At 56.1% G+C, this 21,456-nt stretch overlaps 1 protein-coding gene and 1 long non-coding RNA gene across 4 annotated transcripts in view; one reads left to right on the top strand and one right to left on the bottom strand.

Annotated features, from left to right (window-relative positions):
• LOC123857729 (uncharacterized) overlaps positions 1 to 21,456 on the top strand; it is a 259,889-nt gene that overhangs the window by 223,719 nt on the left and 14,714 nt on the right. The window contains exons 6-7 of the long non-coding RNA XR_010407092.1: positions 16,889 to 17,152; positions 19,197 to 19,252. This is a non-coding gene — a long non-coding RNA (uncharacterized LOC123857729). The remainder of the gene's footprint in view (positions 1 to 16,888; positions 17,153 to 19,196; positions 19,253 to 21,456) is intronic.
• NECTIN1 (nectin cell adhesion molecule 1) overlaps positions 12,151 to 21,456 on the bottom strand; it is a 63,693-nt gene continuing 54,387 nt past the window's right edge. For 2 of the 3 annotated variants that reach the window (XM_064577341.1, XM_045894835.3), the window contains exon 6: positions 12,151 to 16,425. In XM_064577341.1, the coding sequence (XP_064433411.1) occupies positions 15,878 to 16,425 (548 nt within the window). In that variant the 3' untranslated portion in view covers positions 12,151 to 15,877. The remainder of the gene's footprint in view (positions 16,426 to 21,456) is intronic. The other variant, XM_064577340.1, reaches the window with a different exon arrangement.

Below are 21,456 nucleotides of genomic sequence, written 5' to 3'. Positions count from 1 at the left end.
CTGCCCCTCCCCCACTCCAACATTCACACTGCCCCAGGTTTCAGGAACAGCCTGTCCTCTGAGCCCCCCTGCTGCCAGTTCAGGGGGACTTATCCCTCCCTCCCCATCTTGGTGGTGCTCAAGGAGACCCTCACCCACCCCACAAAGCCCAGGGCTTCCCCTGCATGGTTTGAGGATGGCCTGCAAGGGGTTGCACCTCCAGCTCTTACAGTCTCTTCTCCTCCTGGTGCCCCTCTCAACAGGCTCTGGCTCTCAAACTGCCCCTCAAAGCCCCCTCTCCCCCCAAGGATGTGACCCTGGCAGCCTGGTCTGCTTGCCACATCAGTCACTGCCCATAGGGCCAAGTCATTCTTCCACTTTATTTTGCTGGACAAGCTGAGCATTTTGCAAAATGAAAATAAGAACAGGCAATATAAAAACACAGGAGTAGCGAGTTCATGGAGAACCTATTTCTTCTCCTAATGTAATTTGTCATCCAGTCACAGACTCACTAGAAATCTCTGAAGGTCAGCGCTCCTGGCAGAAAGCTTGGGCTTCCCTGGAAGGGAGTGAGGTCCCTGTCACGGGAGGCATACCAGCAGGGCCTTGACGGCTCCTTGGTGGTCGATGATTTTGAAAGGTCATTACATAGTGATGATTCTTTACAGTCACAGAAGGGTAGGGCGTACAAAGGGCTTTCACTTGTGTTGTCTTTGGTATAATCCTAGAAAGCACGCAGCATATGGATCAATGCCCTTTTTACAGGTAAGAAAACTGAGGCACCAGAGCAAAGTGGCTTTTCCCAAGGCTCCTCGAGGTAGTGACCGCCCTCACTGGGATTCACATTCTGAGCCCCCCGGGGCAGAGCTGCTTCTGCTTCAGGGCACCCATGGTTCTGCCCCCACCAAGCTGGAAGTAAGTTTGGCCCACATTTGCAAGGTACTTAGGAGGTGGCCAGAGGTGATTCTAGAGGTAATGGGCCCTCAGCAGGGACCCTGGAAGCATCATCTCCCGGAAAGGACACATTAGCATGACAGACTGGGTGGGGGGTCTCGAGGCTTCCAGGAGGGACTCGGAGGGCAGGGGACCAGAAGGGGTAGAAATCCTAAAACAAAGGCGAGAAGCTGAGGGGCTGTCTGTCTCCCTGGGAATGGTGAGTGTTGATGGCCCAGCTGTCTGTCCATCCTGGGCAAGGGGCCCTCCATCATCCCAGGACCCCACATCATGGCTTCTCCTTGTAGGAAACCTCCCAAAAAATATAATCACAGCACAGTCTGGAGTTATTGAATGAGAGGGGATTTCGATATGAAAATGCTTATGTTAAACTGTAATGAAACTTACTGGCTTTTCTCGGGGCCTTGCCAAAGCGGCAGGTGCAAATCCTCTCCACTCAGGAGGGGCTCTGGTTCTCAGATGGGGTGTGTGGGGGCGGGTTGGCAATAAGCTTCAAAACCCGAGGGGGGTGCAGAAGACTCAAGAATTCTGGAAGACTTCAAGCCCTGGACACATCCAGGGAGGTGAGGAGTGGGGCAGTTTAGTTCTGGCAAGTTCTATGAGTAGCACCATGGGAAGCCTCGGAGAGAGATGATTTGATTCATCTGTTTTCCCCTCAGGGGAAAACAATCTCAAGAAGAGAAATGGGGACACCTGGGTTCCAGGTCCTGCGTGGATGAAGTGCTGAAGGGGGTCTGATGTGGACCGAGGCTGAGCATTTGGGCGGACGCGTGGGGCGGGGTGGGGGTGGTGTGGAGATGGTGGGTCCTGCTCACAGGCTCCTTGATTGCGCCCTCCCTGCCCCTCCCTGCGGCGCTCGAAGTAGGGGTTATCGCCTCCCTTTTACCCTCCTGGACCCACATCACCAAGCTAACAAGAGACAGATTTGGCGGCTGCACCCAGGCCTGTGGGGCTCCCAAAGTGGGCCCGCCCATCAGCGTTCTCGGGTGTCTGGGCTCCGCTTCAAGACCCCAGAGCACTACCTCGCACGGGACTGTGTGTGTTCCGTGTGTTTTGCAAGTTATGAAGCATTGCGAAACTGTGAGCTGCTGTGGCATTTTGGTTCTTTTTAATGTGAAGTTTGGTACATTGCAAAGAGCACTTGGCTTGGAGTCAGAAGGCCCCGGTCCAAGTTATGAGTCTACTCCTCACCACCTGTGTGACTTTGGGCAAGACATTTAACTTCCCGAGCCTCTGGTTAATCATCAGCTAAATGGGGCCGGGAAGACCTGTCTCCTTCCGTCCCCAGCTGCTCGTGAGAATCCTGGGGCCTTGAGCTTCCCTTCCTGCAGCCCCAGGGCTCTTGGCCTGGTCTAGTCGGTTCCTGCTGCAAACATTTACACGGAGGTCCTCCCGGTGCTGGGTTTTCGACAGGCTTTTCCAGATCACTTCCGTTTTACCAAGTCATCTTTGATACCATCTTTTCCAGAAAACCTACCCCCCTCACCCCCTGTGAGCCCCGCCTGTCTCAGATGACTCCATCTGATACCAAACGTGGTTCCTACAAGCTCAGTCGTATACCGCCTGGGGCTCTTGCTGCTTTGTGGGCATACTGAACCGTGTTTCAGGCCCAGGATTCACCCCCTCCCCCCCAAGGAGTGAGGCTGGTGTGCCTCCCCACCCCACCAGCTCTCCTCCAGGCCTGCCTTCAGGATATGGCTCTGCTCTTTAGAGTCTCTATGGTTGCAGGCAGTGGGCAGGGGGTACAGTGGTTAGAGACACAACTTGTGAGGCCCCCCCGCCCCCAATGAGCTAACTCTGTGATTTGGGTAGCTCTCTTCATTTCTTCATTTCTGTATCTTGGGATGATGATCATAATACTGCCTACCTTCCGACTGAGGTGAGGATTTAATATCAAGTGCTTTGAACAGTGCCTGCCACTTAGTGATATTGTTAAGTCTGAGCTCTTAGTAAAAGATCATTTTGTAATTTCCAAACATTATATAAATGTAAGGAGATTCTTACTGTTATTAGCCCTCTGGGACTCAGTTTCCCCATTTGAGGGTTGGGGTACACGATCTTTGAGGTTCCTCTGGTTTTAATGATTTATAATTCTAAAACAGGCTGGTGAATGTCTTGCTTGGGATCTGATTGTGTGGCGGTTTAGGGCCAAAAGCAAAGGGCCTGGGGTGACACCCAAGGGACCAGGCTTGGGGAGGGAGAACCCAGTTGCTGGAGGGTGATGGCAGAAAGCATGCAAGAGGAGGGGCAGATGTTGGATGGTGAGCCTTCCCGACTGGGGTGGGCCTGTGTGCTGTCTCTATCCAGAGCCCGTAGGAAGGCCGGTACCCCCCAGGTGGGGGCCCCAGTTCTCATAGGGGGCTGGGAGGCCTCCTGAAAGAGCTGTATGTAAGGGACCAACACATTCCATGGCTCAAAACCCCCAATTTTCCTTTCTCTGGAGGAAAATCCTGGAGACGGATAGCAGCCACAGTCTTTCTTGGGGGTCTGGCCTTCCCCCCACCCTGGGACTCCCTCAGTGGGCTGTCAGAAAAGACATTCGCTGTTAGCAGGACAGATTCTTCACTTCTGTGCAGAGGAGGGCAGAATGGGGGTTTCTCACCAGTGAAGAAGGCCCAGCAGGCCTCTGCCCACCCTCCCCCCCAGCAAGCCAGACTCCTCTGAAAGCTGCCTTGACCACTATCACTCTGGATACCTGCTGTCAGGATCGATTGCAATAGATAGAGGTGATGGATGGGTTGTGGTGACTCATCACTGGCGGGGCTGCCGAGGAGCTCCAGGGGACCCGCTAGCTCAGCCCCACTTGGGGTTTGGGAGCAGTCCGGGAGAGGCCATCAAGCCCTTATCTTCCAGGCTCTTTGTCCTGCATGCAGATAGGCATGGACTCAAAGGTGAAGAGCCTTGCTTGAGAAGTGACCATGATGGAAATAGAGCCCAATTCCCAGTCTGGCCACTTCCCAGTGCCTACCTGCCTCTTGCCTGCCATCCGGCTCTGCCCACCAGCCCTTTCCCTCCAACCCATCACAGTCATCAGTGGAAACCGCATAGGGGTGTGGCTCCCGCGCCCTTCTTGTGAAACCGCAGGAAACCTGCATGGCTTACGACTCAGTCTGGGCCTCGGGGGGAGGTTTCCCAGCCAGCCTCCCCCCAGGCCGGCCGCTGCGGCGCTCCACGCCTCATCGTACCACAGGGCGTCTCTCTGTATTGTGTCCGGATTGGAGTTGCCTGATTGCTGGCCCTTCCTGCTACTCTGGGACTCCTCCCGAGCACACACCGTCCTCCCTCCTCCTCTAGCTCTCCCCATCCCCGTCCTGCCTCCCCAGTGCATCCTCGGCCCCCAGAACAGGGACCTGTCTGAGGAGGACCACGGCATGGCTGGTCGGACACTAACCCCTCCTCCTGGGAGTGCACCACAATGGGTTTTAACGTCTAGGGTCCTTTTAAAACCCCGAATCTCAGCTAGTCATGGGAAAACGGGCTTGCCATCCTTAGTCACCAGGGAAAGGCACACGGAAATCACAATGGGATGTCACTACGCCCTTGCCAGAGTGGCCAGCCCTGAAAGCACAGAGGACACCAGGCACAGGCAAGGAAGTGGAGTCGCTGGAACCCTCGTGGACCCCCGGTGGGGGCAGAAGTGGGCACAGCCACTTTGGAAGATGGCTTGGCTGTACCTGCGAATGCTCATCCCACTCCCGGGTACATGCCGAACAGAAACGGGTGCGGCTGCCCCACAGTTACATACAAGAATGTCGTGGCAACTTTATTCGTAATTGGCCGCAACTGGAAATGCCGATGACAGAATAGAAGTGATACATTGTAGCAGAGTCTATTACACAGCAAGCAAAACCAGGCCTCATGGATGCATCTCACGGGCATCCTCTGGGGTGAAAGAAGCCAGACGCACAAGGAAATGTATACTTTGTATGATTCTATTCCCATGAAGTTCCAAAATGGGGGTATTGTCTGGGAGGGGGCTTGAGTGAACATCTGTGTCTTGATCTGGGTTGGGGGGAGTGACATGGATGTATATGTGCACAGCTGTACCCTTAAGATTGGTGCACTCTATTGTTTGTACGGTATTCCTTAATTAAAAAAAATATGTGGGATGCCTGGGTGGCTCAGTTGGTTAAGCATCTGCCTTCGGCTCAGGTCATGATCTCAAGGTCCTGGGATCGAGCCCCACATCGGGCTCCCTGCTCGAGGGAATAAATAATGAGCAAATAAATAAATAAAATTTAAAAAAATATGTAAAGTTAAAAGCAACAAGGATGCTAAAACCTTACACGGAATCCTGGTATGTAAAACAGACGGAAGCCGAGACCCATCCTCTTGCTTCCTACCTGGGGAGCCTCCTGGGGCATTTCAGCAGATGCCACTCTGGAGGACACACTGGGAGCCTTTCCCCTGGAGTAAACATGGCTTCAGGGATCTCAAGCAGAGCCATGCCTTGGAGGGACACATCCCAGCTCGTCCACGCCTGTGTCCCTCCCAGGAGATGGTGGGTCCTGTGGGATGATGCAAATCATGGTGGTCACCATGTAGCCAGGAGGGCACAGAGCTGGGCTCCTACCTGGGACTTGGCAAGTGTCCTAAAACCTGATGTCATTTCCGTGACAGGTTCTGTTTCTCTGACGCAGTTGGCTGCTTAGGGCAGTTAGGCAGTGGGGAAAATAATAGTAGGAGATAATTCCAGCCTAGCTTAACTCGACTGAGCACTCACTCTGTTCCAGGCATTGTGTTAAGTACTTTACAAAGGGATGATTCTCCTTTAATCCCTACAGCAGCCTTCTGTGGTAGATGCCACTATTATCTGCTTTACAAATAACTTTCTCTCTATACAACTGTTTTTATCCATCTCAGCAGTCTATTCTCATAGCTTGAGTTATAAAGCTCAGGGAAGGCAAGCAACTTGCCTTAGGTACACACAGCTAGCTGATAAATGGTACAACTAGGGATGGAATCAAGGTCAGTTGGACCCTAAAGCCTGCCTCTTTCCTTTCACCAGGGTTTCAACAAATGTCTGCTGTGAACTGAACTAGTGATAGAATCATCTAAAAGGACTGCAACAGACTGAAATACTGTCCCCGATCATTAAGATAAATGGATAGCGGAGAAACGTGAAAATCAGCACATTTAGGGGAAAAAATAGCCCAAGTACTGGGTGAGAGAGACCTGCTTAGAAGTAGCACACATGAAAAAGATTTAAAGGTTTACTCATCCATCCACCCATCCATCCACCCACCCATCCACTCATCCACCCATCCACTCATCCATCCATCCATCCATCCATCTATCCATCCATCCTTCCATGCACTCATCTACCCATCCAACTCATCCATCCTCATCCATCCATCCACTCATTTACCCATCCACTCATCCATTCTCATCCATCCATCCATCCATCCATCCATCCATCCTTCCATGCACTCATCTACCCATCCAACTCATCCATCCTCATCCATCCATCCACTCATTTACCCATCCACTCATCCATTCTCATCTATCCATCCATCTATCCACCCATCCACCCACCCATCCATCCACACACACACCCATCACCTATCCACCTATACTTCCATCCACTCATCCACCCATCCACCCAGAAATTTAACCACCAGAATTGAGCCCATGCCACCAGGTGTTCTGCATCACTACCATTATTGCAGTCAGTTGGGTTGGCTGTATCCACCATGTAAGAGCGAATAGGCCAGGTTCAGGGAGGACATGCAGATAATCCCCCCACCCTCCGTCTCCCATCCTCTGCTGGTCCTCAGAATGAGAGAGAGCTGGTAATGTGTTGTTGTTCTTCCAAACAGCTGGAGCATCAGGGACTTTTTTTTTTTAAAGACAGTTTTTAAGAGCAGTTTCAGGTTCACAGCAAAATTGAGTGGAAGGTATAGATATTTCCCATATACCCCGTGACCCCATTATGCACAGCCTACCCTTCTACCAAAATCCTGCACCAGAGTGGTACATTTGTTACAGTCCATTTTGTTACAATCAACAAACTTCTGTTGATACATTATGACCACCCGAAGTCCATAGGTAGAGGTGGGTTGGGGGAAGGGTGAAATAGGGGTTGGGGATGAAGGAGTGCACTTGTCATGATGAGCACTGGGTGATGTATGGAAGTGTTGAATCACTATATTGTACACCTGAAACTAATATCACACTCTGTTAAGTAACTGGAATTAAAAGGAAAACTTAAAAAAAGAGAAAAAAGCCAAAGTCTATAGGTAACTGGGATTTTTGATGTGGCTTTGAGAGCTTGCTCTGTGCTGGGCATTGTGATAATGCTTTTCCATAACTACTGGTCCACTGAGCCAGGCCTTGAACCCAGGTTTGCCTGACTCTCAAGTTCAGGCTCCTAACGGAAGTGCTGCTAAGTGGCCTGGTAATTAGAGTAGAGGAATAGATATATTCATGAGGTTTGGCCAGGACTAACCATCTCCAAATATTTGAAGGACTGTCCTAGGAAGGTCAAGGAATTACCTAGACCAGTGGGTGAAACTTAGTGGAGGGAAATTTTATCTGAATAGAGGAATTGCCCTATGATGGTAGGGCTTAACTCGAGAGGTAGTGAGCTGCCCGTCATCAGAGGTACCTGGGATGCTTGAGGGAAAGCCCTGTCTTGAGGGAGGTTGGGCCATTCCACCTGCAAGGTCTCTTGACTCTCACTTTGATTAAGTTCAATTTGGTTCAACCATTATTGGGTTCCCAGTGTGTGCCTGCCCTGGGCTAGGTGCTGGGGATGAAGTAGACCTGCTCCTGGCCTTCAAGGGGCTTACAGCATAGTGGGGAAGGCAGCTTGTGTGGTTCTAGTCCTTGCTGACTCTTTTTGGCCATGGAGGCTCTCTCGGGGCTGAGGGTCCTGGGAACATTGCACAAGGGAAAAGCGCTGGCCACTAAGTGAGGGGAGAGGGGGTATGAGTTCAGGCTGAGGGGACCCCAGTGTGTGGTCTCTGAGTCAGCCATCCCCTAAGGCCTGCTCCCTGTGGAATAGAATACCCTCCTCAGAGAAGACCTCTAGGGCTCCTTGGGGCTGGTCCTCAGACAGAGGGCTCTCCGGGCACAGGCCTGCCATCCTCCCCTCTGCCTCTCCCAGCAGGTCCCCCTTCATCTAAGAGGACTGTTACTGGCCTTCATTAAAAAAAAAACAACACACCCACTTCCTCCAAGGTGGTAACACTATGGAGCTAGAGTCTCCATTCAAGGAGGGCCCGTTGGACCCCCTGCCCAGGCTTTTAACTCAGAATCCCGCTTTGCCTTCTGGCGTGTCCTCAGATACCAGGTGCCCAGGAATAGTCTACAAGCAGAGAGCCTGCCTCATGCAGACTACAGGTGCGGCTCCATCCTGGCTCCCTACGGGCCTCCCCTGCCGTCACTAGCCGCCAGGGCCCAGGTGTCAGAGCTGAGGGTGATGGCAACGATAAAGGTGATTGATGATAATCCCAATAAACAGCAGGTGTGGCGCCCCAGCTCTTATGTGCTTAACCCATCAAATCACCCACCTAGCCACCCCTCCAGTCCTATCTCAGGCCATGCTTCTTCCTCATTGACACCTGGGACGACCTCTGCCTCCACACCGTTAGCTTCTCCTGGGCAGCTTGTTGAGAATGTACCCAGAGGCTCTGACTCTGTTAATGTGGGTGGGGCCTGGATATTTTATGTTTTTAAGTCCCAAGACTGAGGCGTGTGTGTCCAGGGTTCAGTTCTCTGACTCAATGGAGCCTGTGATGTGTGTTGATGATGCCCTGGAGCTGGTTCTCCAACAAGGCTATTCCTGAGCCCTTCCTAGAGGAGCTCAAAATGAGCCTGGATGCACCAGGCCCGAGGGGCTGGCCGGCTCAGATGAGGCCCCAGGCAGTGGAATGCGTGTGCCGCGGGGGGTGTGGTTGGCAGAGGGGAGGGAAGAGGGCAGTGCCTCAGCTTCTCATCTGGGCGTTGATGGTGTGCCGGTAGAGTGGGATTGGCCTGGCTCTGCCATCAAGGCTGTAAACCAGGGGCAGAAAATAGGGCTTGGGGGCCACTGAAGTCAGTACCAAGGTAGAGCCCAAGGATTGCTTCCCCCGAAGTGTCTGGCCATGGGTGCAGGGCAGAAGAGCCTCCAGGAGCAGGGTCTCCCCTCCAGCTTTCACAGAAGCCTTTCCTCCTGCACCTTTCCCTCTGACCCACCCACCTCCCCTTCTTCAAAAGCATGGCAGATACCACCTATGATAATTGAGATTTATAGTAAGAAGCATGTGTTTAGTCTTTGTCCTGGTTCCTGGCACAGAGCTCCTAAAACCCTTGGAATTTCCTAAGTGATAAGCGCCACAAAGGTGGCTTGATACTCATAAGAAATCCTTTCAACCACACCTGGGTTTAAGTTAATGAAGTTTGGAAAACACCTAAGAATGGGGGCTGGCTGCCAGGGGAACCAGCCGTGTGATTAGAAGGTTGGAACTTTCCGCCCCACCTCTGACCTCCAGGGAGAATCGAGGGGCTGAAGATTGAGTTCAGTTATCAGTGGCCAATAATTTAGTCAATCAAGCCTGTGTCCTGAGCCCTATGTGGCTCTTCTAGGAGTTATAGTGGCCTCAGGACACAGGTGATCTACCGAGTTAAGTGGTTTCCTAAGTTCTGTGAGCCACTCTAGCAAATTAATTGAACCCAAGGAACCTCTGATTTCTAGTTCATGGGTCGGAAGCCCAGGTGACAAGCTGGACGTGACCCTGGCGTTTGGGGTGGGGGACAGTCTTTTGGGACTGAGCCCCTAGCCCGTGGGATCTGATGCTCCCTCCAGGTTGACAGTGTTCGGATTGAGTTTATTGCTTGGTGGCGTGGCAGAAAATGCACATTGGAAGTGGTGTCAGAATCCTACCATCTTTTCTGCTCAACACCAAAAGTGGTTCCCACAAACCCAGTTTATAACCCACGGGGGTTCACACTGCCCCATGGGTGAATCGAAACTGGTGTCGGGTCTGGCATTCTCCAGAGTTAGGCTGGTGCCGCCCCCTTCTCTGGTTTCCCCCACTCCTCCTGCTCAAGACCTGGCTCTGGCCCCCTGAGCATGTTCAGCACGTGCGTTCTGATGGTCTGGTCGCCAAGCCTTAGCTTCCTCTCCTGGCTTCAGTTCTCATTGGGCTGAATGAGCATGTTGGACTAGAATGATCTCTTTTAGAACAACTAATATAAGATGCTAAATTCTCAAGTTAGCCTGGGATACTCTTAAACACTCCTGGTCTGGAGAACTCCTACACATCTTTCAGGCCCAGGGGAAATGTCACAAGCCTTTCAGACCTTCCCAAGCAAAATTAGCCATTCCTGTTCTGTGCTCCCATAGGGCTTTACACACAGCTCTGCTTCAACCTGTGGCTAGCAGGCCCTGGCTGTTTTGGAATTTGGGACCCCTGGAGCCTCGGAATTCTTTGAAAGCAAGGACTCTGGGCGGAACCATCACAGGAGCTCAGGAGTGGCCTGGCCCAGGGTGGCCAAATGAATGAATGAATGAATGTGTGAGTAAAATAAATATGAATCCCTCAGTTCATCAAGTTTATTCTCTTTACCATCTGCAATCAGAGTGGTCAAGGTCAGGAGGAAGGGAGAGAGGCATCCATGGTATCCACAAAGGAGCTCTGGTTGCCCAGCTATCTTAGTCCCGGGCCCACAGCTGAGGGAGGGCAGTGGTGGGCACACCCCAGGGGGACCTTAGCCACAGAGGTGGGTCCTATCCCCAGGCCACCCAGCGTTTGGTCCTCTGCCCTGCTGAGGGTGGGGATGTGGGGACAGGGCTGACGGTTGAGGTTTGGGCAGAAGGAGCCTAACAAGCAAAGTTCTTCCGGAGTCTAGCTCAACTAGCAACTAGAGAGTGAGCTGTGCCCTGGACTCCTGGGACCCTGGGGGAAGGGGCTAGATCTGGCTTCTCTGGCCCGGAGAGTCTGTGCCTGGGACTAATTGAGGGCCCTCCTTCTGCTGCCGGGGAAAGTCTTGGCTAATTTGCCGAAACACTCTAGTTAAATGCCAATTAGGATGTTCTGTCCACTGCTCTCTTCCAATATATTAATAATGTAATTAAGCATTTATTGCCTGCGCAAATTAAAATTTAACTTAAACGGACAGCTCGGAAAACTGAGGAAGTGACCACTTAAACAACCAATTTGTATCTCATTCGAGAATCAGCATCTAAACAGTCTAGGGTGCTGGTCTGGCCTCCCAGCGAGGGGCCCAGCCAGCTACCAACAGCTGCTGGCTTCTTCTCCACGCCTGATTCCCCGATTCCGCCTGCCCCGGCCTCCCCACCCCACTGGATTCTAGGTGTGGAGGATGGGCTTCACCCCAGATGAGCAGGAGGGCTTTCTGCTAAGTGGCCACCTTGGCCTCCAGCATCCCTCCCCCCTTTCCTCAGGGGCATATGGTGTAGATTTCAGTGAAAGGAGATGCTACTGGTGGTAATAGGGTGTGTGTGGGGGAAGCCCCTGCCACTCCCACCCACGACCGATTTGTCCTGCATTCCAGCTCAGGAGATGGGAAGCAGATGGTGCTGGAGTTTGGGGGTGGGGGGAGGTGACCAAGGAAGGAGGAGCCCTTCCCTGCAACCAGCCCCCTGCGCCCCCCCACCCCCCAAGAGATCACTGGGAGAGAGCTGGTAGGGGACAGGTCCTGGCCGTCTGCTTGAAACAGAAGATGAAAGGATCAAGCTCCCCATCTCGCCCCTGTCCCCAGTTTGTCTGACACAACAGGTGTGACACTGCTCGTTTTCCCCTCCGAACAACCGCAGGGGGGGACTCAGCAGGAAGGAGCGGGACAGCAGGGAGTGGGTGAGAAGGGGGAAATGGAAGCAGCCTGAGCTGTGCTCTGCAGCTGCGGGGCAGGAAGGCAGGGGCTCGGGCCAGCTGGCGGGGGCAGGGGGCTGCCTCAGCCAGCGTCCCCAAGGCCTCCCCGCCCGTGCTCGCCACCGCTGCCCACCGTGTTCCTGTGCGTGGGCGAGGCTTCGGGGCAGCTTGTGAGCTGGGGTGAGGTCTCAGGCAGGCCCCTCGCCCCGGGGCCGGGCTCCTGCAGGGCTCTCTGTCCTCGCTGTCCCGGAGCCACCCCCGGGGGGGAGGGGGCGCCGGCTGGAGGCTCCTTGCCCTTCCCCACTGTGCCGGCCGGTCTCTAGCCTGACCCTGTACCCATGCCCACGGCGTGGCCACCGCCGGGAGGCGAGGAGTGAGCGACACAGGCAGCCAGGGTTGTTTTAAACACTTTATTTATAAAAAAGTACATTTCTTTTCCTCAGTACATTTTTCAACCCATCATTTTTTTTTATACAAGTAAAAGGGGGTGATGCAAACACCCCCCGGGTCAGAACCAGGAGAACCTGCTGGGCCGTCCCCGGGACCAAAGACGAAACCGTGACGAAGAAACCGAAGGCAAGGTAGCGTGGCGCACTCAGAGGTGAGGGGCGGCAGCTTCTCCTGGATTTTGTTACCGTTTTATACAAAGAGAGGAAACCACTGTTTTCCAGCCCAGAATCCTGTTCCTCACAGCAGGAGTCGGAAGAGCAGTAGCACCTGGAGCAGGGGCGCCTCTGGCCTTCCAGTGGGACAGTAGCAGCGAGAGGCCCCAGGGGCCCTCTTAGGGCCTGCTCCCCCGGGCACCCGAGGCCAGAGCAGGGCTCTCTGTGGGCGTGGAGGCCTGGGAGGGTCCCGCCTGCTCCTTGGTGGGCGCGGGCTCCTGGTGGAGAGGTCCGTCTGGGGCCCCGGAGGCCTGCGCGCACCCTCCTCCTCCCGGGCCTCATCCACCTAACACGGTTCCCGATTCCTCTGCTTGGAGGATGGCAGAAAAAATTATTGCACCAGTGGCTTGGGCACGTGGGAGGGGGCTGGCAGAGGGGGCACACGCCCGGGGAAACGAGGCCCCCCGTGAGTCTCTCTACTGGCCTGAGCACTGGGAATTCACCTCTCCCCGCGGGGCTTTCAGCAGGACCAGCCCAGCCCCCTGCCGAGGCTGAGTGCACACCTGCGCGTGCGCCGGGGCATCTGTGCTTGGGTCTGTTGGAGGGGCGTGTGCCCTGCGAGCGCGTGGACTGGGCCTGCCGTGGCTGCGTGTGCCTGCTCGTGATCACCGATCCCACGCTGCTGCTTTTCAGCTCCTTCTGATGGAAGGGGACTCAGACGGTTTGTTTACACGTTAGAACAATATCAAAATCTTAAAGAAATGGGGGGGGTCAGGGGAGGGGGGCAAGAACAGGGAGGGTAACAAGAGGCAGGGTGACAACTGGGGGATGCCTTGGCACAAGGAATACCAAGTTTATTTCATTTCCAGCAAAGGCAGAAGCTCAGCTCAGGCTGGGGGCATGAAGGAGAAGCGGAACGTCCTCATCTACTCTGTTGGGCCAGACCTCCCCTTTGCCAGTGGGCTACGGGGGCGCCCAGCAGCAGGGCCCACCTTCCCGCAGACTTGGGGCATGGAAAACCCCACCTTCCCAGGCCTGAGTGCGGACCCCTGCCTGCCTCATGCCTACCTTCGGCCCCCGACTCGCAACTGCCCCGCTGGGTGTGTTGCAGGGTTCTCGGACAGGCAGGAGCCTCCCACATGGCCCATGCATGTGGCATGGGTCCCAGTTTGTGCTTTGCTTGGGGGAAGGGTATGGAGGTGTCTTAAGGGGGACTCAGTGCTTTGGCTGGGCCCAGGGGCCCTCCTAAGTACATCATATAATGAGGAATAGGGGTTGGCAGTGTAGGATAAGGGGGACACAGGAGGAAGAGTTCTTTCAGTTTCATGGTTTCAAGAAGACAGAGAATGCCTCTATCAGGTAGGCCCCTGGGATTTCCTCCTGCCTGGGGGCCAGGAGACCAAACAGAAGGGCCAGAGTGCTGTGAGGTGGGATGGGGCAGTGATGTAACATAGAAAAGTCCTCTGCCCTGGGGGGACACTAATACTGCTAGGAGAAGCAGCCCTGCTCCTCTGCCCCCCTCTGCCCTGTGGCTAGAAAGACCCCAGAATGTTCTTCCCCAACTCCACCCCATCCAGCATCCACAATGCCAAGAGAGGAGAGCTGCCCCAGGGCTGGCATGGCTTCAGACTTCTGCTACGTGGCTACTGGGCAGCCAGGGCTGGGGCGAGGGCAGTGGGGGCTGGGTGAGGGTGGCCCAGCTAGTGGGCCCAGGGTCGCAGGGCAGAGACAGTGCTGGCCGGGGGTTCAATAGCAGTACCAGGGAGGGGAGGGGGGGTGGCTGGGGGCTGGGGCTCCCTTGGGAAGCCTATGGCGGGTAGGTCAGTGCCCGTGGGGCACAGAGTGGTCTGCTTCCCTTCCCCCCCAACACTTGCCATCCCACAGAGCCCCTGACAGCCTGGGCTGAGTTAACTGGAACCCTAATGGGCAGGCATGAGCCTCCCTCTCCCATCCCAGGGTCTTTCCTATCTAGAGTGCTGGGGGGACCAGGGTGGGCAGATGGAGGAACTGAGGCACTTTGAGCTGGGGGGAACGGAGAGGGCTGGGAGGGGCCTTTCCCCCACTGTACAGACAGGAAGCCCTCGTCCTGGGTGACTGATGGGAATCCAGAGCCCCATTCAAGGAGGGAATCTGTAACTCAAAGGGAAAGCTTTCCCAAGGATCCCCCACTCCCTCCGCCTCCCAGAATGGAGACCAGGTGTAGCTGAGCCAGGAGTGGAGAGTGGTGAGCAAGAGCTTCTGAATCAGGATTCTGGGCTACCCCACTGCCCCTGTACTTCCTGGCAAGTCCAGAACATCTGCATTGGCCTTGGGGGGTGGGGTACCAGCTGCACTCTTCAGCATCTGTTTGCAAAACTTCTACCGTAGACTCCCTTCCCCATTGCTCTCCATGGTGGTACTCGGTCACCTCTGACACCTGGACATCCTAGGGACCCCAGCCCTGACTCCCCAGGAGAATCGAGCTAGCACTTGACAGATAAGGGAGAAGTCTGAGAAACTCCCCTGCCAAAAGCAGCATTTTAGGGCCAGCCTGAGCTCCTAGGATAGAGGCTCCAGGGGGCCCTGGTCTCAGCTGTCCCCGGAAACTTCTGAAGGTGTCCCCATCCTCAGCTGGGAGGGGAAGAGGTGGAACAGAGGGGTGGGCCCCGGCGGTGTCCAGCCTGCAAGGGCATGTGACCCCAGGGGAACGAGGGGTGGACATGAGCGGTGAGTGTGCATGTAGGTGTCTGCATCATGTGTTGTTAGAGGCGTATGGGAAGCGTGGGCCAGAGTCCACCCGGAGCCCAACTGTGTGGGGAGCAGATAGGGGTCAAGAGGAGAGACACACCAGAGCTGGGCCAACTTCACTCTCCGTTGGCCAATGAGGAAAAAAAATGTAAAACCAACCTCACCGGGAAAACACACTGCCCTAGGCCCTGGGTGGGGACCTCAACTCGATTCACGTAACAAGACTACCCTGGGTGCTTTGGAGAAGCATCTCCCTGCCTCTCGGGTGCAATGGCTGTCTAGACCGGGGGTCCGAGCTCCCGGCTGCTTGTGGCAGGGAGGACTGGGCTCCCTCTCCCTGGGAAAAGAGGAGCAGCATCTGGGGGTGGGGTGGGGCTTCTCCCCCGGGAGCCCGCTCAGCCCTCCACCCGCAGTGGAAAGGACACAAACAGATTCCAGTGTTGGGAGGTGGGGGAGGGCTGGCTCCCCAAGCCCTGGAGGGGTACCCAGGTCCACAAGACGAGAACAGGGCTCCCCGCACAGAGGGCAGGCGGAGGGCCACAGGAGGAAAGGTGCAGCGACACCAAAGCCACAGTGAACACGACAGCATGGGGAGGGCCGGGGCCGGGGAGGAGATCAACACCAAGCCAGGTCGCAGCTGCCCTGGGCTGCCCGCTCCCCAGGAGTGTGGGGCTGGCTTTGGGCGGCTGGGTGAGTCTCTGTGGAGCTCCTGGAGGAGTGGGCACGAGGACAGGCAGGGGGCGTGCGGGTGGGGGCTGGGGAGAAAGGGGCGCAGACAGAGGCTCTGGAGGGAGGCGGCTACACGTACCACTCCTTCTTGGAAATGAAAGACCCGTCATTCTGAGAAACCATGTTCTCGGCCAAGTCCAGCTGCTCGGGGTCATACTGGTAGCCCAGAGTCCGGTCCCCGTAGCCGTCCTGACGGGCCTCCGCCTCATCCACGGTGAAGTAGGGCCGCTTGGCGTCCTCGTCGTATTTGGGGTGGGGGCCGCCCACCTTGCGCTCGCCCCCTCCGCCGCCCTCCTCCTCCTCCTCTTCCTCGTAGCTGCTCCCACCCAGGGGGCCGGGCTTCTTCTCATCGTCCGAGTCGTCCGGGTACTGCAGGTTCTGGGCCATGGGCGGGTGGTGCTGGGGGATGCCCGCCTTGCTGTAGCCATTGCCGTACACGTGCTTCTTGGTGCTGTAGTCGCCCTTGAAGGTGTGTCGGCGTCGGCGCAGGGCCACCACGATCCCTCCGACCACGATCACCACCAGCAGGATGCTCCCCGCCACGCCCCCAATGATGGCCGTGGGCACCGGCCCTGCGCGCCGCCCGTGTTCGGGAGGAGACGGGGTGTAGGGGAATTCTGGGGGAGGAAAAGACATGGAGGGGGACAGTGTCAGTGTCTGCTCCCGAGGGGGACTCGGCAGCGGTGGCAGGGACGGAGGGAGGGAGGCAGGGGATGGAAAGGCCAGGAAGCGGGCCCAAGGCCCAAGGGCAGCTCCGGTTCCGCAGGCTCATCGGCGCCCCACCCTCCGGGGGCCCCCATCCCTCCAGGAGCCCAATGCACCACGGTGTTGTGGGTGGAGTGAGAGGAGAGGCAGAGAGTGCTGGAGCCCCAGAGCCTCCATGCTGGCTTTCTCCTTGGCTGTGGTGCCAGCCAGCCCACCCCCGACCCAATGTCCCCTAGCTGCCAGTCACCGTCCCGGTACCTCATGACGTAAGTGTGCTATTACTTTCCATTCAACGCACGACGGCACGAGGCTTAGAGAGGTCGCACAACCTGCCTGAGGCCACCAGCCAATGAGGCAACATCGGTTCTTTTGCAGGGAGAGCCTGTGGTAACCCTGTGCTGGACACCTGCGGGTCACTGGGTGCCCCACGTCTGATCTCACCTGCTCCCCCGGGCACAGGGAAGAGGACGGGCTCCCAGGCTGGTCCCAATGATGCCCCGGGAGTGCCAGAAACCAGGGCTGTGGTTCTTGGCTGCGGTCTGGCCCCGGAGGGCAAGGTGGGTGCCAAGGGCGCTGGCAGCCTGGGCTGGGAGCGGAAGATGCTCGGCACGGCTGTGCAGGAAGGAGGCGCGAGCGCATGTGAGTACATGGCCACGATGATGCGAACACACAGGGGAGCTCGTGCCGGGGCACACCCTGGCCGTCGTGGCCAGCCCGCATGCCTGTGCCGATGTGCTGAATGTTTGTGTGCAAACGTGCACCCCGACGACAGGGTGGAAACCAGGAGGCAGGAAAGGTGGAGGAAAGAGAAGGGAAGCGGGCGGGCGGGCGGACAGGCGGGCAGGCTGGGTGAGGGAGCGCCTGCGCTCTGGTCAGTGCTGCCCCTACCCTCTCCTTACAGGGCCTTCCTTGCCAGAGGCCAGACTGGGGGGAGGTGAGGCTGGGGGAGGCGGTTCCCAGCACCGCCACAGGGTGGCACCGGAGACCACGGCTGGCCACGGTCGGGAGGTGCTGGTGGGCAGGTTCAGGGTGAGCCTGCGAGGGCTGCCCGGCTGTTCTAGGTGCTCTTCTCTCAGGCCCAGGTGAAGGTGTAGGGTTTGGGCATTTATCTTTCTGGTCTCTGGGAATCGGTTCCTGCCAGCTTGATCCCTTGAATGAGCATCACCCACTCCAAGGGAATTCTGCTCCTCCTGTGAGCCCGTTCCCTCCTCCCAAGTGGAAGCCAGCCCCCGTGTGGGAGTGGGTGGGGTGCTGCCCGCAGCAGGCAGGAGCAGGGCAGAGGCTCGAGAAGAGGAAAGGACTCCTGGGAGTCCAGGCTGGACGGGCTAATGAAAACACAGAGGCCCAGAGAAGGGGAGGCGATGTGCCTGCAGTCACATGGCTGAGCAGGGACCACCCAGATGCTCCTGTTCCTGGCCTCTCCACATGCAGGAAGGAGTTGGCAGGGAGAAGCACAGCCACTTGTCACCACTGTGTCCTCAGTGCAGGTCACCGAGTGACTGCCCAATAAATATTTACTGAGTATTTGTCCTCACCGCCTGCTTCCAGAACAGTTTCCCTGGAACCTCAAGCTTCTCCTGCTTCACCAGGTCCCATCTGTTCATTGCCTTTAAAAGGGCTGCACACCTGCTCGCCACGAAGTGGGAGCTGCCTCCACAAGGCGTGCCCCAAAGGCAGCTATCAGGAACCTAGCCTCCTCTGTACTTTCACCCTGCCTGCTACCTCCTCAGTTCTCACTCTAGATCTGAGTGCTCTCTCTTCTCTAACCTGCCTCTCACTTCACCCATCCACCCACCCATCTACCGATCTATCCATCCACCAATCCATCCATCCACCATCCATCTACCTATCCACCATCTACCCACTCACCCACCTACCCATCCACCCACCCACCAAGCCACCCACCCATCCCTCCACCTATCTATCCATCCCTCCACCTATCCACCCATTTACCCATCCAGCCACCTACCCAATTAACAAACATTTATGGAGCATCTGTTTTGCTAGTCACAGGATACAAGAAACTCACAGCCTATCTAGGGAACCAAATGACACCCTTAGGGACAAAGCCGCATGCAGACAATCAAGGGCACTGGCAGAGAAGTGCCTCAGGAGTGCAGGGGAGGGAGAACACTGTGGCCTGGAGTTAGCAAAGGCTTCTTGGAAAAGAATTCTTGAAGAATGGCGAGGACCTGGAGAGGCCAAGAGAGTAAGAAAGGCATCCACATGGAGGGACCTACCTTTCCTTTCAAATCTTTCCATCAAATCTTGTTGACTCTTCCTATTCAATATTTTATCACTTCATGCCAGGTTTCACGGTAGTAGAGTCCTGAATCTCCTACCTCCATTTGGTCTCTGTCCCCTTTTAGTCACTCTGTCCAGAGTCACCAGGTTAATTTCCACTGTGTAGACACTACCATTCCCTTTCTCGAAGAGTAGCAACGATGTCCCCAGTGCCCGCTGGACCGTGCCAGTCTGGGCTCCAGAACTCCCATCATGCCACTTGATCTTGGCTTTGGCTAGCTCGCCATCCTCGCTGTCCACGTTGATTCTTTACTGCAAGCCTTTGCTGGTGCTGTTGGCCCTTCCAGGAATGCCCTTCCTCATTCCCTTGTGCCCATTTCTGTTCTTTCAAGTTTTCAAATGGCTACAATTCTCCTTTTTTTTTTTTTTTTTTTTGTAGGAACGAGGAGAGGGGAAGTGGCAGCCTCATGATAATCTGGGACGGTTTCTATTCAGGTGTGTTACAGTTGTGTGCAGCCTAAGTTCCGTTATATTTATTTTTATGCTTTCTGTGACAGCAGAGACCCAATGAAAAAATAAAGCTCTCCAACATTTTACTGGACTAGACCGAATTTTTTGGGCCCCACTAATCACAGTATGGTAGAGTTTACTGTATTACCTGTTTCATGAGAGTGACTTAGGTCCCAAATTAGTCTGTAAATCGAATTCAGAGTAAATCTAGAACCTGACCACTTTCTACCGTTGCTCTGTCCCTAATCCAAGCCACCATCACCTGTCACCTGCATTAATTTTTTTAAAGATTTTGTTTATTTGAGAGAGAGAGAGAAAGAGAGAGAGATTGAGAGAACGTGTGGGAGGAGGGGCAGAGGGAGAAGCAGGCTCCCCGCCGAGCAGGGAGCCCGATGCGGGGCTCGATCCCAGGACCCCGGGATCATGACCTGAGCAGAAGGCAGACGCTTAACGACTGAGCCGCCCAGGCACCTGCATTATTGCAACAGCTGTCTAACTGGCTTCCCTGATCCTACATTTTCCTTCTAGAGATGATTTTGAACAGAACAGCCACAGAGAGCCTGTTAAATCTAGAGTTTAAAATTGCCTACGTGACCTGTGCCTCTGCTCCCCACCTCTGATACCATCCCTTGCTTTCCTCCTGGTTCATTCTTCTCCAGGCTTCCTCAGGGCCTTTGCACAGGCCGCCCTGCACCCCGGCAGACTCTTCCCCTAGGTGTCCCATGGCCACCCCCTCACCTCTGTCAAGGCCTGGCTCAAGCTTCTCACCGAGATCCCCTTCTTGCCAAGGCCTTCCTTCCCCGACTGCCCTATTTCAAAGCGCGGCTCACGAACCCCGCCCCAGCCCTTGTGACCCCTTGATCCTGCTCTTCTTTACTCCATGTCACTTTCAAAATGACCACGTGATTCTTCTGATGTATTTCCTCTGTCGTCTGCTGTGTGTCCTTCTGTACTAAAACCCTCACTCCAGAGGGACAGGGGCTTTGGCCCATTGATGTATTCCCAAGCACCTCGCCTGCCTGGCAGATGGCCAGAATTCAGGAATAGTTGTTGAATGAATCCTGTCAAGGCGAGTGTCTTTCCCCTCTAGGTCCTTCTGTTTCACTTTCTTCCCCCCAAGCCCGAAGGAGGTTTACTCTTCCCTGGGGACCTTGGTTATTTTAGCTGCTCTGTGTCCAGGTCTGCCTAGAGGTAGAGGATGGCGGACTTCAGAGTGCGGACGCCAGGTGAGGGTGCAGAGGGAGCAGACAGGAGGGCCTAGCTCACCGGCGAGCAGAGGCGGCTGCTTGTGTGGAGTGGAGCACTGGTCCCCTCTGTCCTTCCAACGGTCACGCTCAGCACCAGCACAGGGCCTCAGGGGCCCCGGCAGACCGGGGAGAGAGCAGCTGGGGCGTGGGGTCCCTCCCGGCCTCCCTCACACCGTAATGCCCCCTCTGACTGCAGCCTCCCCTCTGGGCTGGCGGGCTGGCCGGGCCCCTGGGGGCGGTGGCAGGAGCTCAGCATCCCTTCGCGGCTGTGCTTTCCTGACTGAGGTGGGTGGGCCCGTAGGGGGGCTGGGGACGGGGCTGAGGCGGACGGGAGGCCAGGGTTTTCGTCTGGAGCCAGGCCGCGGAGGAGGTCTGGGGTGGAAGAGAAGGTAGGGGCTTGCTTCGGACCCGAGGCCGGAGCTTCGGCAGGCAGGCAGGGGTGCTCTGGGCCCGAGGGGGCCGGCAAGCTGGGAGCGCTACACCTGCCGGGGTGCAGGGCGGTGGCCGCAGGCCTGACGTCAGGCTCTGGGCGGCCCTCTGCTCCTGGAGCGGCTGCCAGCAGGCCACCGGGCAGGGCCCCGCCAGGCTGGAGCAGCAGCCAGGCCTCCCAGGGGCCCGGATGCAGCTGCCTGCGCACCGACAGCCCAGCGCACTGCCATTCGCCAGCCCGCAGAGAGGCCCGACTGCCACCCAGCCGCGTGCACGCGCAGCATGCGGACAGGCGCCCGCCGGCTTGCCAGCGCACGTTCACACGCTCACAGGCACGCTCCCTTGCAGGCTCACACACCCCCTCCGTTCCAGATGGACCCCGAAGCCCCACCGACACTTGGTGACAAGGACTCCCAGTCTAGGAGGGAGACCTGTTACCTTCACCCTCCAGTGGTCATGCCCAGTGATGCGCCCGGGACTTCACCGGAAGCGGGGACTGGGGCAGACACCCCT

The sequence above is a fragment of the Mirounga angustirostris genome, unplaced genomic scaffold (genome assembly GCF_029215605.1).
Source record: "Mirounga angustirostris isolate CCGP_5_RB_7025 unplaced genomic scaffold, mMirAng1.0.hap1 SCAF_13, whole genome shotgun sequence".
Taxonomy (NCBI): Eukaryota; Metazoa; Chordata; class Mammalia; order Carnivora; family Phocidae; genus Mirounga; species Mirounga angustirostris.
Note: the sequence above shows the minus strand (reverse complement) of the source record. Positions and strands in the feature narration are given on the sequence as shown.